Genomic DNA, 17702 nt, shown 5'->3' on the forward strand with positions numbered 1-17702 from the left:
CCTAGGAAGGAGAGCAGATGGCACTGTAACAGCATCTGATTGGTGGTGGAAACAGAACACAAAGGTGAGGGGCAGTATGTACAGTATCATGCAGTCCCTTTGTTTGAATTGTTGTATAACCTGAAAATGTATTTGCTGGGAAAGTTTAGGGAATGTAAAAAATTGCAGCATGGTACTCCTGCATATATGGATCATCTAGAGGAAATGTTTCATGATGTTATAGTGGATGGGTCTACTTCTTTCCTGGTTGGATTTGATGATGAAGAAGGGGACCAAGAACAGCCAGCAGATGATGAAGATGGTCAGGAGGAAGATCAAGAAGGGCCTAATGGGGTTTTTAATGATTATGAGGAGAGCCCAATCAGCACTAACAGCAAGAAGAGAGGCAGTACCCCAAGCACACAATCCACTGGTACAAGTCCTACCAAGAAATACAAAAGCCCAATGATGTTAGCCATGAACAACTTGATTGATAAACTGAGTGCCTCTGAGGATAGAAGTGACCATCTTTTGAAGAATGTGGGTGCTAGTTTAGAAGCCAGAATCAATGAAAAGAGAATGAAGCTAACACCTATGCAAGAGATGGCTCAATCAGTAAAGAAGGCACAAGAACTAGCTTTAGAATGTGGAGCAACACCTGATACTGTGGAGTTTTATGGAAGCAGGCACTTGTTTAAAGATCCATATGAGAGGGAATTTTTTTGTAACATTCCAACTCCTGAAGGAAGGTTGCTTCACTTGAGAAGATTTTGCAAGGAGAACAACATTGTCGAGTTTGCAACGTCTACTGATCCCAAGTTCCTTTAGAGGCTGTCTCTTTAGTATGCATTGTGACTTATTGGTGTGCTAGCTGTATGAACTATTTGTATGCATGAACTATGTGTTACTGTTGTGAACAATTTGTATGCATGAACAATTTGTATGCTTGAACTACCTGTATGCATGAACTACCTGTTATGGCTGTTATGGCTGTTTGAATAATTAGTTCCTGACATTTTTAAGTTACTATTATAGGATAATGATTCTGGTGGAAGTGATTCTGATGAGGACTTGTCGCTGGAGTTTCAAATATTCATGGAAATGAGGCAACATCGTTGTAAAAGGACTAGAGACATCATATAGGCTGCAATTATGATTGGTACGTACTATGAAAAACACATGGACAAAGCATCACGGAGGGTACCCACTGTACCTGGCATAGATTGGGTTCACGAAACATTAAGTAATAGAACCTCATGCTATAACATGTTTAGGATGTCAAGCTTAATGTTTCATCAGTTACATGACCTGTTGGTAGACATGTATGGACTGAGCCCAACTAGAGGAATGTCAACTATAGAAGCTTTAGGAATGTTTCTTTGGATCATTGGTGCACCCCAGTCACTTCGACAGGTTGAGGATCGGTTTGTCAGGTCCTTAGAGACTATCAGTCGTACTTTTGATAAGGTTTTAACTAGTGTGCTGAGACTAGCAGTAGATATCATTAAACCAAAGGATCCAGATTTCAAGACCGTCCACCAAAGATTGAGGAATCCACGATTTTCTCCATACTTCGATAATTGTATAGGAGCTATAGATGGGACGCATGTTCCAGTTGTGGTGCCAAATGATAAGGTAGTCCAGCACACAGGAAGGCATGGGTATCCGTCACAGAATGTGTTAGCTGTTTGTGACTTCGATATGAGGTTCACATTTGAAGTCAGTGGATGGCCAGGATCGGTTCATGATATGAGGGTGTTCAGTGATGCCTTAACCAAATATGGGGATAGGTTTCCCCATCCGCCTTCAGGTACTCCTCTTTGTATACTTGGAATGTCTTAAATTTATACAAGGTTATACAAGTTTGGTGTCAATTTTGTTTAACATCATGAATTTGTCTTCTGTTTTAGGAAAATTTTACCTAGTTGACTCGGGATATCCTAACCGTACTGGTTACCTCGCACCATACAAGGGTATAAAGTATCATCTTCCAGAGTTTAGAAGTGGCCCAATGCCAAAAGGTATGAAAGAGACATTTAATTACGCGCATTCGTCCCTTAGGAATGTTATCGAGAGGTCATTCGGTGTGTTGAAGATGAAGTGGAGGATTTTATTGGGTATACCTAGTTTTCCAATGCACAAACAGAGCAAGATAATAGTAGCATGCATGGCGCTACATAATTTCATTCGAGAGAATGATATGGCCGATACGGCCTTTAGTATGTACGATACGGATGAAAATTTTGTTCCTTTGAACGAACAATCAAACTGTGAAGGACAAGCAACAAATACACAAGGAGGGGAAGAAGACTGTAATATGAATGCATTTCGGGATGAATTAGCTAGAGGGTTGTACAACAAATCGTAGGTTATTTGTATTTTTGTGTTGTAATGACAAGGCAATATCTGTGTTGTACCGTGTGTTTTGGACAATGCGAATAATTTTTTGCTGTTTTTCTCCTTTACTTCTTTGATTTGTCATTTGGCCGAATGAAGGAAAAAAAACAGCAACAGCATCACTGTGCAGCAGCGTCACTACCATAGTAGCAGAAGTAGCAGAAGCAACTGGCGGGAAGTAGCAGCGTCACTGTGTTGGCGGGAAGGGTATTTGGCTGCAATTTGTAGGAAGAAATGAGAGGCAATAGTGGCAATTCCATCCTTTAGTGTTAAACTTTAACAGGACATCCAAACACCCCAATATGTTAAAGTTTAACACCTCATTTGAGGGTGTTAAAGTTTACTGTTAAACTTTAACACCCTCAATCCAAACAGGGCGTTAGTACGTGAAACAAACACAACTAACTTTCCCAGATGTACTGCCAAGGTTTCTGTGCTCGCATGTAGTACGGAGCAGTACTCCACCGCTACTAGTCCACTCCACTCGCGGCCTCGCACCAAAGCAAGCAAATCGTAGCCAGTCCAAAGCATGATGGCCAATCATCGCCTGGCACCAAAACGGAGAACAGACAATGCGCTAAAGACCATGGGTGCCGCAACATCCCCACGGGCCGCGGCCACCTCGGCGCGTCTCTGGAATCTGGATGGATCCGGGACGATTGGCGTGGCGGCCGCCCCCGACCGGCCGAGCCCGCGCGCCGCGGAGCATTGGTCTCGCCTCGGTCCGGTCCCCTACCAACGCCCGGCAGGCAGGTCACGGGAAAGTGGCGTACTACGTGACCCGGCCACCCGGGCGACGGGGACGGGCGGCCACGGACGTGCGGCGGGTGCGGTGCCGAGCCCGCGCGCTCTCACTCCAGGCCGGGGAGCGGTGAGCCGGTGAGTGCCGGTGCGGTGAGGCCGCCGGTGAATAATTTCGCGGGCGGGCACAGTGAAAAGGCCTGAAAAGTTGGGGCATCTGCGGGGTAAGGGAGCCGCCGTCCCCCGAGCGGTGGGTTTGGGCGCGGGGAGCGGTTATGGACTCGGCTCGCTTTTCCCTCGTGGCATTCTGCACCCGACCACCCACCACCGGGGCACCGCGCGATCGGCGCCGGCGCGGGCAGCGGAAACCGGAAAAGGTGCGCGAGGGAGGGGCTGGGGCCTGGTGGGCGCCTGGACGGACCCGCCGTGTGGTGTCCGGGCGGCACCTCTACGTCGTCAGTTGGCTTTTTCTGCAGGCCCACTGGAACAGGGCCCCTCGTCGCGAGGCAGGGCTCCACGCGGACTCGTCTCGCCTTTTCCCTCGTTGAAAAGTTGAAAAGCAAAAGGAAGGTTAATTACCCCACCGCGTTCATATCGATGGATTTGGAAATTTGTGATGGCCATTTGGCAACGCGCCAAAAGAGAAGCACGGCCGCGCAGGGAAAGATGAAATTACAGTTTGCTCCTACATACTCCTCCCTTCAGATCGTTTTAGGTTTTTTAAAATTATAGATATTATTATGCATCTAGATATAGAGTAATAACAAAAATCTAAAAATTTAAAAAAGCTAAAACGATCTATAATTTGAAATGGAGGAAGTAATTGTTGAATTCTAACGATGACTTCGCAAGGGGTGAGATCATACGCAGATAGATGTCCGCCGCATGATTCGTTGCCATATTTGCGGCCATCTGCAACAAAATACGATTTGAAAACACACATGTCCGACGCGCTGCAGACTCAGTTTGTTCTAACCAAATATACCGTAATTTCCATAAAATGATGACAAAATTGACCATCAAGCAGCACAGGTGTTCCGGGGTGACAGAATCTGATGGGCTAAACTATACTGTACTGTCTGTCTAGTGTGTGTCTAGTCTACACATGGCCAACCGCCGGATGGAGGGGCTGAGCTGAGCCGCAATTGCGGCAACCTTTTTATGCGGACGCGCAGCTGGTGCGATCCCGTGCGCCTCGCTCGCTACAAACATCTCTCTCTCTCTCTCTCTCTTTCCTCTGACTTCTTTGCTCCCCCTCGTCCGTCTCGCCCGGTCCTCTCACTCGAAGACTCCTCTCGCCTCGCTTCGCTTCCAAGCCCCTCCCAATGGCGACGCAACCGCTTACCTCACCACGGCGCCGGCCGCGCTTGAGTTGAGCGAGGCACCCCACCCCACCAACCGCGCGCGCTCTCCAGGCGCATGGCGGCGCCGGGGCTGGACCAGGTCATGGCGTTCCTCACCGACCACGGCTTCGCGGGCGCCGCGTCCGCGCTCCGCGACGACGTCCTCGCGCGCACCGCCGCCGGGGACGACGCCCCCGACGCGGCATTAGATCCCCGGCTCCCGCCACTCCGGATGCCCGGCTCCGCCTCCGCCTCCGGCGGCGGCGCTGGCACGCCGGCGCCCGCGAGCCCCGGCTCCAGCTCCGGCTCGGCGTCCTCATCCGCGTTCGTCAGCATGCGCTCCACGCCCTCAGGTACCCCAAGGCACGAGGCACTTTTGTCGCTAGCCTTAAACCCTTCCCTCCTTGATTTCCGTGGGTGTCTCGCGCAATCTCGATCTGTGCGCCGGTATTTCCGGGGCTGTGGTTGGCTTTGGGCCCAATTCGGAGGTGATGGGAGGATCAACGCAAGTGTGTTTCCGCTCACATGAATTTTGTAACACAATTGAATCTTCGATTTCCTAGGAGAGTTGTTAAACCTCTCCGCCACTTCAATTCCCGTCTCGCCGGTTGGTTGGTTTAGTGATGCTCTGAATTTCGGTACATTTTACCCAGTTTTAAACGGGAATTTCTTTTATTGTGGCTATTAGGGCTGCTGAATCCATATGGGCTATGGTCGCCGCGGAACTCGCAATCTGACGCGTCGTCATCAGAGATGGAGTTTGGTACTGCGCGCCAGTACGACACCACCGACCTCTTCTTCCAGGAGGGTTGGCTCTACGACGACCACCTCTTCCCTAGCATGCTGGATGATGAGGATGACGAAGGCAAAGAGGAGGACAAGTTTGTACTCGGTGCTCACGAAGGCTCAGAGCGGGTAGAAATAGGCAAGCTTGGTGCAGGCCACAATCACCGTCACGAACACATCGGTGGTGACCGCTGTGAGGGGTGCGCCGAGGTGTACACATGCTCATCGCCACTCTGTGGTTGCTGTGGAGGGGGGCTCAAGATTGACGGACTGGAGGTGGCCAGGAGCTCAAGCTCCACTGTGTATGGGAGATACCAGATCATGGATGACCAGACAGAGATACTGGATGATTGTGCCCAGGGTGGGTTTCAGTTGAAGCAGAGTAGAGATGTTGTGTTTGAGTGCGATATGCTAAGGGACCCTGGACGAGGAGATGATGATTCAGAGCTGAGTGTTGTGGAGAAGGAGCTTCAAATGCTCAGTTCATTCGATACTGATGCTGTTGCAAGTAAGTACTTCCCAAGCCTTCAACTAGAGTTCATATTTTCAACTAGTAGGATCCCATTTGTTAGGGGTTTCCGGCTGAACTTTGTTGCCAGTACAGTTTATAGTTCGTCCATTTTAACCCACTTTGACCAAAGATAATGTCAATTTTTTTAAAATTTAATGTAGGTAGAAAAGGGAAATAAATAACAACAATGAAGAGTTTAGATATTGCGAAGTTGTCTTGTGAAAGCCAAATCTCTGCTGCAATTTGGTTAATGTGCTGTTTAATAAATGGACAAAAAATGTTATACTAGACATTATCAGTCCTTTATGTAATATTTGCGGTTCCCCACTTCCCCAGTATTAGTACTATTTTATGATTATATGCTTCTCATGGATTATATCTGGAAATTTGAGAGAGACAGAGTTTTTCTATGCTGGTAAATGATGTTCTTAATTTTGGAATCTAACTTTGGTTGAACAACAGCTATATACGATCATGGCCTTAAAAACACACATTTCAAATAGGGTGGTCTTGTTTTTCATGTATTGTAAATCTGTAATGTAGCTATGTTCAACCTGCTATTTGATCAATCAAGTTAAAATGATGTTTCTCCGTCACTATATCTGTGTGTAATTTGGCGCCAGTTGTCCATTTGTCCTGGATAAAAAGTTTTCTTTTGCTTATGTGCTGGAATTCTCTTGATGTATTTCATAGATCACGGTGTACATGATTTCACGGACAATGTTGAACTCGACGATAGCAGTAACAAAAATCTGAAAAGCAGCAGTGATAAAGAATATCTGAAAGAAGGTCACAGGATGCAACCTTTCCCTGAAAGTGGTGATCCTGATGATGCATACGAGTTTCAAAATGTTGGGTCGTTAAATGCAGATGTTCAACATTCTACTGCTCTTAAAGCTGAGGAAGATCCAGAGACAAATATTGATCTTGCTCTCTCTAATTTTCATCGAGAATACGAGGTATTTGAATTGAGAATTATCCACCGCAAGAACAGGTTCAAAGTCTCTTTTTTCTTTGATTTTCCTTTGTTAAATTGTATGTTGTTTAATCCATTTTTGTACTGATATAATAGGCATCCACTGCAGGACTGGCTTTGAAGAAAACAAAGATTTTCCCATTGTCTTGAGTTCAGTTATTGCTGGAAGATATTATGTCACTGAATATCTAGGTTCAGCTGCATTCAGCAAGGTCGTGCAAGCACATGATCTTCAGACAGGAATGGATGTTTGCCTTAAAATAATAAAAAATGATAAGGATTTCTTTGACCAGAGCTTGGATGAGATAAAACTCCTGAAGTTCGTGAACAAATACGATCCACTAGACGAGCACCATTTGCTGCGCCTCTATGACTACTTCTACCATCAGGTACATACCTCTTAAGAGAGACAATTGGCTAAGTTACTTCCTTTGACTTAACATGTTTGGATCCTAAGAAGGCATCTCAAGGGATATACTCCAGGTGACTAGGTCTCGAGTAATATCTTAAAAAGGATCTGTTCTAACAATATACCATTTTACTTTGACTAGTATACTTGATTTCTCGCATGTTTGGCAGCAGATTTTAGTGGAAATTTTCAATTTGTATGATCTTGCGTGGTGCTGACAGCAAACAAATATTGACAGGAACACCTTTTTATTGTCACTGAACTACTGAGAGCAAATCTGTATGAGTTTCAGAAATATAATCAGGAATCTGGCGGTGAGGTGTATTTTACTTTGCCTAGGATACAGGTATGTTATCCGTCTTTCACTGAGATGTTCTCTACTTCTCCATGAATGTTACTTATACTGAGAATATGAGATCATGCCTTTACATAATATAAGCATTTGCATTCCACTCTGCAGTTAGCTCCTTAGCCAAAATCATTTAACATGTCACACATTTAAACACACAATTATTCAGCAATTGGACTGTTCACTGAGCAAACATGTTTGATACCCTGAAAGCTGAAACGGTAGCTTTTACAAATATGACTAACACTTTTGAGTAACAAGCGCAAGTTTCATTCAGAAAGCTACGAAGTTCTAGCAATTTAAAAGTTTCCCTTTCTTGTAGGCTATAGCTCGGCAATGCTTAGAGGCGTTGGTTTACTTGCACCATTTGAGGATCATTCATTGTGACCTAAAGCCAGAGAATATTCTTATCAAGAGCTACAGTAGATGTGAAATTAAAGTCATTGATCTGGGAAGTAGTTGCTTCTTGACAGACAACTTATGCCTCTATGTCCAATCACGCTCATATCGAGCTCCTGAGGTCATTCTGGGCCTACCATATGATCAGAGGATTGATATTTGGTCTCTTGGTTGCATCCTTGCTGAACTATACACTGGTGAAGTAAGTATGCTTTGTTCACTTGATACACACTAGTCTTAGTAGTATCTTGGCAATTTTAATACCTCCTTTCTTATCTGAATGCAATACCAACATATAATTCCAACCAGAATTATATCTTTTGTTAATGTTGTAAGCATATCTTGTGAGCTGGAGAGTTTTGTACTTGGGTCATTTGGGTGTTCGGGGTGCTTTATTGCCATGGATGAGTAATGACTTCTATCTTTTACACATAACAGGTATTATTTCCTAATGAGCCTGTGTCCATGATGCTTGCTCAAATGATTGGGATAATTGGCCCAATTGACATGGAAATGCTAGAATTGGGACAGGAGACACAAAAGTACTTCACTGATGATTATGATCTTTTTACCAAGAATGAGGTAAAATTCTTTTTTCATCCTTGCTTGCCTGCTCAAAATAAAAGGCAAAATGAGTATTCTGTAACCAAAATCAAAGGCAAAATTTCACGAGTTGGCTCTTATTGTTTCCTTCGCCTTCGTAGTTTTGGTTGCATTGTTACCCATCCTAAGAAAATATTGAATTTGCTACACAATTATATTTATGTGGCTTCTTACTTGTTTGGTATACTCAACTACTCGGAGACATAAATATATGGCCTTTTGTCAGTTTACCTGTACCAGCCCAGAAGAACTACGTTGATATCTATCACTGGTGGTTGTACAACAGTAAACGCTAACACTTCCCTTCATTGCTTTATTTATATCCAGGAGACAGATCAGCTAGAGTATTTGATCCTGGAGAAATCCTCCTTGCGACGACACTTGCAGTGTCATGATTCAGAATTTCTTGATTTTCTATCCTATCTGTTGCAAATAAACCCCAGGAAAAGACCAACGGCCGATGAAGCACTACAGCATCCATGGCTTTCTTTTGCTTACTGATAATAAGCCATCCGGTGCTTTCCTTTACTTCTTGGACAACTTTCTTCACACATAAGGATGAGTTTGTGCCTCTCTAATTTGGAGCCCTGTAAAGTTCCTGAAAAATACCCAAAAATAACGATTTTCTTGGAGTTTCTCTTAACATGAAACATTACTATTTTCCTTAGCTGTAGAAGAGTCGTCCTTTGTGGTTGCAGGATTCTAGTTTTTTTTCTTCTTCAGGAGTTCAGGGTAATTCTTAGTGTGGAACCCCTGCTCTGTCAGTGATTCCTGAGTGCATGTAAATATCAGAAATTTTCCACGGTGTATCTGTACAGTTGAAAGTCCACTCTTGTACTCCATCTGATTCGTTAATGATAACATGAGGAAATATTGTCAAGGTATCGTCATTCTTGGGTCTTGTCTCTATCGTTGATGTGTCCATGGTTCCTTTGCACTTGTACTATATTTGTTCAGCACACGTGAATTGTTTGCGAGGGAAAACTGATGTGTCGACTGTCGATACGATGCGAGGAAAACAGATCGGTTTGCGAGGAAAATAGTTTAGTGAAGAGACAGGATGGGACCAATGACGTTGGCAGATCGTGGTATCTTCTGATCTCTGTGGTCCAAATTTTGACACAGCGTAACACGTTAATTCGTGGTTGCTGTGAATTCCTCGGCGTCCTGAGCTACCGTTTGAGTTTCTTGTCAGCTTCTCAACATGAAAAACTAAAAAATCAAATAAATAGTAAATATTCTGTGCAGCTTTTTGAAAAGTCAGAAGCTCGAAAAAATTAAGTTTATATGAAAAGTTAAAAAACTCAATTCTGAAATTTTCGTAATTTTTTGACACCAAAAGCTAAACACATCTCCTAAAAGTTAGTACAACTTTTCAGGGAAAAAAAAAAGCTAACATCAGCTTTTAAAAAGCCCTGCAACATCCAGTTCGCGCAGCTTCCGCCGCTCGATGCAAGCCCAAGCCCAATGGACAGTGCCCACGGGCCACGGCTCGCATGCCGCTGCTTTTGCTCGCTCCTTTCCTGCCGTCCCCACCAACGGCAAAAATCTCCTATCCGTTTCTCCCCTGCCGCGCCACCGCCACTCCCGCTCCCACGAGGCCGAGCACGCCCACGAGCCATGCCACCCACCGCCGCGTCCGCGGCCACGGCCGCGGCCGCCGCGCTGCCCTCTCCTTCGCAGCGCCGCGTCCCGGCAGCAAAATCCGTCTGGCTGAACCCCAACCTCCCCACCTCCCACCCCCTCCACCACCGCCACAAGTCCGCCGCCGAGCTCCAACAGCGCCAGCACGAGGACCGCACCATCGACGTCTCCGCACTCGTGTCCGCGCTCTCCGTTTCGCGGACGTTGGCCGACCTCGCCGCCGCGCTCGCCCCGCACCGCCCCGTCTCCGCGCGCCTCCTCGGCGCGCTCCTCTCCCGCCTCTCCGACCCGCGCCGCGGCGTCGCGCTGCTCGACCTCCTCGCGCCGGACCTCCCGGCGCCCGCGCTCCTCATCCCCTACAACCTCCTCCTCCGCTCCGCCTGCCGCGCTGGGGACCTCCGCCTCGCCTCGGGCCTCCTCCTCGAGATGCGGGACAGGGGCGTGGCCCCCGACGCGTTCTCATACTCCACGCTCCTCGCCGCGCTCACCCGCGCGGGCCACCTCGACCACGCGCTCACTTTCCTGCCGCTCATGGAGGACGACGCCGTGGCCCCGGACCTCATCCTCTTCTCCAACCTCATCCACCTCGCCCTCCGCGGCGGCGACGCGCCCAAGGCGCTCGCGCTCTTCTCCCGCCTGCGCGGCGCGGGGATCAGGCCCGACCTCAAGGCCTACAACGCCGCCGTCGCCGCCTACTGCAAGTCCGACCTGCTCCGCGACGCCAAGCGGCTGCTGCTCCATGACATGCCCGCCGACGGCGTCGCGCCCGACGCGGAGTCGTACTCCCCCATCCTCGCCGCGCTGGCGCGCCGCGGGCGGCACCTCGCGGCCGTGTCGCTCTTCTCGCACATGCGCGCCGTCGCGCGCGTCAAGCCGGACCTCTCGGTGTTCAACATCGTGCTCAACGCGTACGGGCAGCTCGACCTCGCGCGCGAGGCGGACCGGCTGTTCTGGAACATGCGCCGGGCCGGCGTGGCGCCGAGCGTGGTGACCTACAACACCATGCTCCGCGTCTACGGCGACGCCGGGCTGTTCGGCGAGGCGGTTCACCTGTTCGACCTCATGCGCAGCGCTTCCGATGGCACTGGTGGCGCTGGGAGCAGCGTCAAACCCAACGTGGTAACATACAACACCATGATCGCCATCTACGGCAAGTCGCTGGAGGACGAGAAAGCCGGGAGCTTGGTGCAGGACATGCAGGCCAACGGCGTCCAGCCCAATGCCATCACTTACTCCACCATCCTCTCCATATGGGTGAAAGCCGGGAAGCTCGACCGTGCTGCCAAGCTGTTTGAGAAGCTGCGGGAAGCCGGCACGGAGATCGACCCAGTGCTGTACCAGACAATGGTGGTGGCGTATGAGCGTGCCGGGCTTGTTTCCCAGGCCAAGCGTTTGCTGCACGACCTGAAAGAACCGGAGGGCATCCCCAAGGAGACAGCCATCAGAATCCTGGCGAGCGCCGGTCGTGTGGAAGAGGCCGCATGGCTGTTCCGTCGTGCAGCCAACGCTGGCGAGATCAAGGACTCGTCGGTGCACAGAGCCATGATGGACTTGTTCGCGAAGAACCGGAGGCACCGGAATGTGGTTGAGGTGTTTGATGAAATGAGGAAGTTGGGCCAGTTGCCGGACTCGGAGATGATCGCCACCACGATGAATGCTTGTGGAAAGCTGAAGGAATTCGACAAGGCCGCAGCGCTATACCAGGCAATGAGGGAGGAAGGCTGCGTGTTCTCAGACCGGGTGCACTTCCAGATGATCAGCCTGCTTGGAGCTCAGAAGGACTTCAAGGCGCTGGAGACGCTGGTCGGCGAGCTTAGCCATGACCCAAGCATCGACAAGAGGGAGCTTTATCTTGTGGCTGCCGGCATCTATGAGAGAGCAGACAAGTTTGATAAGGCATCCCAGATAATCAGCCAGATAAGAAGCTCCAACGGTTTTGATGTCAGGAAATTCAGATAAAATGCTCCATGTCCCAGTAATTCTTACGTCCAGAGAATCTGACGACAATGTTTCAGATAAAATAATAAAGAGCACTGACAAAAAAAACATGGTTGTAATTGGTGTGCATATCCTTTTCCTAGTGTTTGTTTTCTTTGTTTCTTTTTTCCTTTCCTGAATGAATCATACAAGTATCAAAACATGCTATCAGCACTAATTATTGAGCTTAGACTAATATTTATGGTTACATATCAAATTGTTAGATCCATAAATACATTAGTGTTGACGGAATGGTGATAAAATGCCCAGGTCATTTGTTCTCATGGTGTAAACTTGGATGTCGTTGACCCACGAACTGTTCATTAGACTATCTGAACTGTCAACAGTCAAATTTTACAACAAGAGCTGATATACAACAATTAATTGATATAAAAATGCTCCACTACACATACAAATCTGACGTTATGCTAGATTACAATTTTCTTATCTTCGGATGTGGCAACTCCATATGAACAGTGACTCGATTTTATCAGGAACCCTAAATGAATATAGATAATGTACAAGCGCTCCCCCTCTGAGGGAATTATAGCGTGGTAGGCACTTGAGCCTTCACCAAAACAATTCCACAGGACGGCAGCAGAACTTACACTGCCTGATTAGTTTGGGGGATCCCATGCTTTTGGAACCATTCTGGCATATGAAACCTTTCATGCAACACGGGCCTGACATCTTTCTGGAGGGAAAGATGCTTCAGAAGTGGAAATATAACCGTCATGAGCTGAAATGTTTAAACAAGAAAATCAGTATAATCTTATGTTAGCATTGATCTTGTTACTAGAGAGTTGTATCCAGGCTCAGCTAGTGTCTAGGTTCACGTTCATTGCTAGGGGATCTGTTTGGTTCAAGCCCTGGCAGGCAGCTCGGTCCCCAGGCGGCACTGCCAGCTGCAGGCGTCTGAAATCAGACGCCTGGGATCGCTGCCTGCACCAGGCAGCACCGCTCAGGAGCGAATCAAACAAGCCCTTGTGCTAGCTAGATTTCAGGATGTATTTGAGAATAATGAGCAGATCATAGGAGGTATTGACTGCATTAGTTAGGAGGATACCATGGGCAAGTGTATAGCCATGTACCAGTTATATATAAAAGAAAAAACGATGAAGGCGACCAAAACTATTTGTGTTGTTTCGTGCTTGTAACATTTTAGAGAGAGGGAGTGAATTCCAACATAGAGAGTAGAAGTTCAGATACAGTGGATGATTGGTGCTCATCATCAGTTACCTGATCATCAGAATGTTGTCCAGCTGAAAATGGAACACAAGGTATGCCATTCAAAGGCTGAAGAATGAAACTGAATGGATTGTTGTCGACAATGACGATTCTGCAGAAATCTTTTGACACGCAAGAAAGATCTTTCACATGTTCTCTGAATTCCCTGTAATCGTGCACAATCCATTGATATTAGACAAGGATCGTTCAGGTTATTGCCAAATAAGTACAGTATGGTTCAAGCAGGCAGGCAGGAAGAGAAAAGAATATCAAGAAACAAGCATATTATGATTGAGTAGCATGGTGAATGAACACAAAAATGCATGCTAAAGGAAGCATCCATGGTTCGTCACTAAAGAAATCCCACGAAGCAACTTAGCAGAAACGAGGAAAAACACAGGCAACAAGAGACCGAACAAGACAGCCTGAGCACATATTGCATATGTGGTAAATTTATTGAGTTCAGATATTCTGAGAAATACTTGGTAAAGAAGATGAGAAAATGAGATGAAGCTAAAATTCTAAACACCACTTGCATTCCATGTGCCTAATATGAACATCATCATTGATTGCTACATACAAGCTTTGGCTATGATCTGTTTTTTTTTCACTTAGAAAGGTGCTGGAGTGCTAACTAACTTTATAGAGAAGGTAATGTAACTTACGTGGTAACAGTTGATGGGCGGTAGAGACGGAGTCTGAATCTATTGTGGACATCTATTCGGTCAACTAAAGGTCTAGCATAACCTGAGGGAACATGGATAGGTTAAGCGTGGGAAGTGAGCCAAAATTGGTGAAGAAGAAAAATAAGAGCAGCCAACATACCTTCTAAACCTGCTGTAAAAAGGATAAGATCTGCAAATTCACTAGTTTTCTGCAAGAACTCATGCAAACCAGGACGCTCAAAAACAGTCACATGATTCACCTTCTGTTTTCCATCAACATCCTTTAAAGTTTACACAAGCAGAGCTCATTTATCTGTTGTGCTTCAAATGATTAAGCAAAGTGAGGTAGCAAAAGTAGAAGTCCGGTACCTTATCAGACGATATGCATTCCATGTCAAAGCAATGTAATCCTGCTTCAACAGCTTGGGTGCGTACAATAACAGGAAGACTAGATGATTCATATGCAGAAACTAAAGTCTCATCCAAGTCAAGCACTACCTGAAAAGATAACCCTGATGTTGTCAGAAATATTCGATGCAGATACACAAGAGAAAATTATTCGAGCAGACTTCATTTCAAGGCAATCAGGAAGTACTGCTTAGTATTAATATAACTATCATGGCAGTTTTGGCTCCATTTACGTGACGCTATAACAGTATAACTTTAATCATTTACATCAGTAAGAGATTAAAGTTCTTTGCCGATCTGAACTATCATAAACCCTGTTATGAGAATAGCTTACAATATAACAGACCATGTACTGATCATCTATAATCAGTTGGTATGACAGTATCTTGTAATCCAGGTCCTATGGAGATGTCTAATAATGATGGCAAGTTCACGTATCTACTCACCTACACACAATAACAGAGAACCAGTATTCTGAAACTATTTCACAAAGCGTCACTAGAAGATCACGAGAAACATATTGCCCCCTGTTCAGAGAGGATATAATGCAACCGTACTACTATAAAAGCAAGCATTTGTTTGGCAATAGCAGCAACTAATTGCCATGCTAGGGAGTCAATTATGGCAACTTCTAGCACATAATCCTCAAACAAGGCCTGCTACACAGTTAAAATGCTAATTATTCTACAGAAACACATCAATTAAACTACCTGAATTAAGCCGCCAAACCTCTGGATTAACCTCAAATCAGACACTCCACCAAATCCCAATCACCCCCCAAATACCAAAGCATCCTCCAGTTAGATCAACAGGCACTTCCCACCGTCCCAAGTCCAGTGTACTACCCAATTGAAACCCATATACTTCCGAAAGGCGCCATTTTCCCCCACCCCAGACACCAAAAACTCCAGCGAATCCAATAAAAAACCGAATCTTCGTACCGTGAGGCGGCCCAGGGGCTCAGGTGGAGCCGCGGGTGCAGGGGCCACGTCAGCTGGGATCTCGGAGCGGAGCGGCATGAAGGCTACCTCCGGCGACGGCTCGGAGGCCGCGGGCCCGGAGAGGAGGGGGTAGCGGAAGCCGACGAAGGACAGGAGCTGGGCGCAGGAGGGGGTGCCCCGGAGGATCTGGAGCAGGACCTGGAGGAGGAAGCCGATCCACCCCACCACCGTCCGCCACGCCTGCGACGCCACTTTCCCCCGCTGCTGCTGCTGCGCCGCCGCCGCCGCGGTCGGCGAGTACACCTCCGCCGCCGCCATGGCCTCCGGCGACGAGCTGTCGCACCACGTGGGGACGGACCGTCAGGGAGCCTCCAGCCGGGAGGAGGGAGGGAAGGGGAAGGCAAGGCCGGAGGCAACCGGAGGAGGAGGAGGTGGTGGTGGTGGTCGGTCTCCGCGCCCTCGTCCGTGTACGTGGTGTTTTTGTGTGCGGGTGAGCTTAGCGGAATAGGGTATTGGTGATTGGTGGTAGATTCAGAGGTCCCCACCTGTCAGTGATGGTACAGCTGGACTGCCGAGCTGCCGCGAGTGGTAATTATCGTACGCGCACGCGCAGTTTTCAAATTTTTTTTGGCTGCGCATTTCGCTGTTACTAGTTCTGGCTTTGATCTCTCTACCTCTACCCCTCTATTGTTCTTGTTCGCTTTGCTGCGATGGAAATATCCATGGTGGTGTACAGTGATGTTGACCTATTGTTAATACAGCTGGAAATCTGGAGAATTCAATCCAACTTGTTTGATTTCAATAACATGTTTTTGTCTGGTACTCCATTAAACTTCAAACAATCAAGATTGACATTGTCTTTCCTGGACTAATGGCATACGGTAGAAAACAATTTAGTCAATCCTGTGCTTGACCATGCTAACAATACATAGTATTTTAGTTTTTTTATTCATATTTTTTCTATGCATCTAGTATACTAAATAGATATATTGCAAAAATAATATATTTAAAAAAAATAAAATGATTTATAATTTGAAACGGAGGTACTTAGCTAGGAAATGAATATGTAACAATAAAGTTGGAGAAATGATTATTGCAATCAAGTACTGGTACAAAATTTAGCTGGCACAACACAAATATTCCTTTCTCCCTCGCCTGAACATGCCATGCTCTGAACCAAAGGCATTGCTTTTCTCGGCATTTCTTTTCGTGAAGATTATACCAAAGTGGCTTTGATGCCCTCTGTTCTAGGAACAATGGAAACAAGTGTGGGCCATGATAGTATATTGCTTAAATAGTGGTTTGGTAACAGCCACCCAAGTACCTAACCCAAAGCCGGCTAGACAGAGACAGGACCTCATCTAGCTGGCTCTAGTAAAAGAGTAGAATTGAATAGTTAATACCAACAAGACGTGTCCTGCTTGTATACGTGCTCCGACCACACGTAGGCGGTGTTTGGATATCAGGGACTAAACTTTAGCAGTGTCACATCGGATGTTCGGATACTAATTAGAAGGACTAAACATGAGTTAATTATAAAACTAATTGCAGAACCCCTAGACTAATTCACGAGATGAATCTATTAAGCCCAATTAATCCATCATTAGCAAATAGTTACTGTAGCACCATATTATCAAATCATAGACTAATTAGACTTAATAGATTCGTCTCGCGAATTAGACTCCATATGTGCAATTAGTTTTGTAATTAGTCTATGTTTAATATTCCTAATTAGTATCAAACATCCGATGTGACGGGTGCTAAACTTTAGCGGGTAGTATCCAAACACCCCGTAGTCGAAGGGGCCGTTTGGTTCCAGGGCTAAAATTTAGCCCCTGTCACATCGAATGTTTAGATTCTAATTAGGAGTATTAAACATAGATTATTTACAAAACTCATTGCACAGATGGAGGCTAAACGGCGAGACGAATCTATTAAGGGGGTGTTTGGATACGAGGTGCTAAACTTTAGCAAGGTCACATCGGATATTCGGATGCTAATTAGGAGGACTAAACATGAACTAATTACAAAACTAATTGCACAAATGGAGTCTAATTCGCGAGACCAATCTATTAAGGCTAATTAATCTATCATTAGCAAATGGTTACTGAGGCAACACATTGAGAAATAATGGAAGAATGAGGCATAATAAAGTCGTCAGACCAAGTAGACTCCATGTGTGCAATTGAATTCCCCGGACGTTAGGTAAGCCACAACAAGGTAGTCGCCTGATATTAGATCTGATGTGGGGTACCGTCGTCAACTGGATGGCCTAAAATAGTCTTAAAAGAAAGGCGCGCCATTAAAGATCTAGGAGTGAACCAAGTGAAGAACGAGATTGGTAACC

At 46.4% G+C, this 17702-nt stretch overlaps 3 protein-coding genes across 3 annotated transcripts; 2 read left to right on the plus strand and 1 right to left on the minus strand.

The window, feature by feature from the left end:
* The first annotated feature begins 4294 nt into the window (after positions 1–4294).
* LOC101764617 (probable serine/threonine-protein kinase dyrk1) lies at positions 4295–9383 on the plus strand. The gene is made up of 8 exons (XM_004970404.2): positions 4295–4813; positions 5149–5754; positions 6451–6751; positions 6843–7122; positions 7381–7488; positions 7814–8092; positions 8329–8472; positions 8821–9383. Exons 1-8 carry the CDS (start codon positions 4537–4539, stop codon positions 8992–8994), a joined length of 2169 nt encoding a protein of 722 aa, XP_004970461.1. The 5' UTR covers positions 4295–4536; the 3' UTR covers positions 8995–9383.
* Positions 9384–9916: 533 nt separating this feature from the next.
* LOC101764209 (pentatricopeptide repeat-containing protein At5g39980, chloroplastic) lies at positions 9917–12204 on the plus strand. Its single transcript, XM_004970403.2, has one exon. It carries the CDS (start codon positions 9961–9963, stop codon positions 12094–12096), a length of 2136 nt encoding a protein of 711 aa, XP_004970460.2. The 5' UTR covers positions 9917–9960; the 3' UTR covers positions 12097–12204.
* Positions 12205–12413: 209 nt separating this feature from the next.
* LOC101765036 (carboxy-terminal domain RNA polymerase II polypeptide A small phosphatase 1) lies at positions 12414–15843 on the minus strand. Its single transcript, XM_004970405.3, has 6 exons — positions 15356–15843; positions 14376–14504; positions 14167–14287; positions 14007–14088; positions 13354–13507; positions 12414–12853 (listed from the first exon to the last, which is right to left on the minus strand). Exons 1-6 carry the CDS (start codon positions 15671–15673, stop codon positions 12719–12721), a joined length of 939 nt encoding a protein of 312 aa, XP_004970462.1. The 5' UTR covers positions 15674–15843; the 3' UTR covers positions 12414–12718.
* Between the last annotated feature and the right edge of the window lie 1859 nt (positions 15844–17702).

Source organism: Setaria italica, chromosome V (assembly GCF_000263155.2).
Source record: "Setaria italica strain Yugu1 chromosome V, Setaria_italica_v2.0, whole genome shotgun sequence".
Lineage (NCBI taxonomy): Eukaryota > Viridiplantae > Streptophyta > Magnoliopsida > Poales > Poaceae > Setaria > Setaria italica.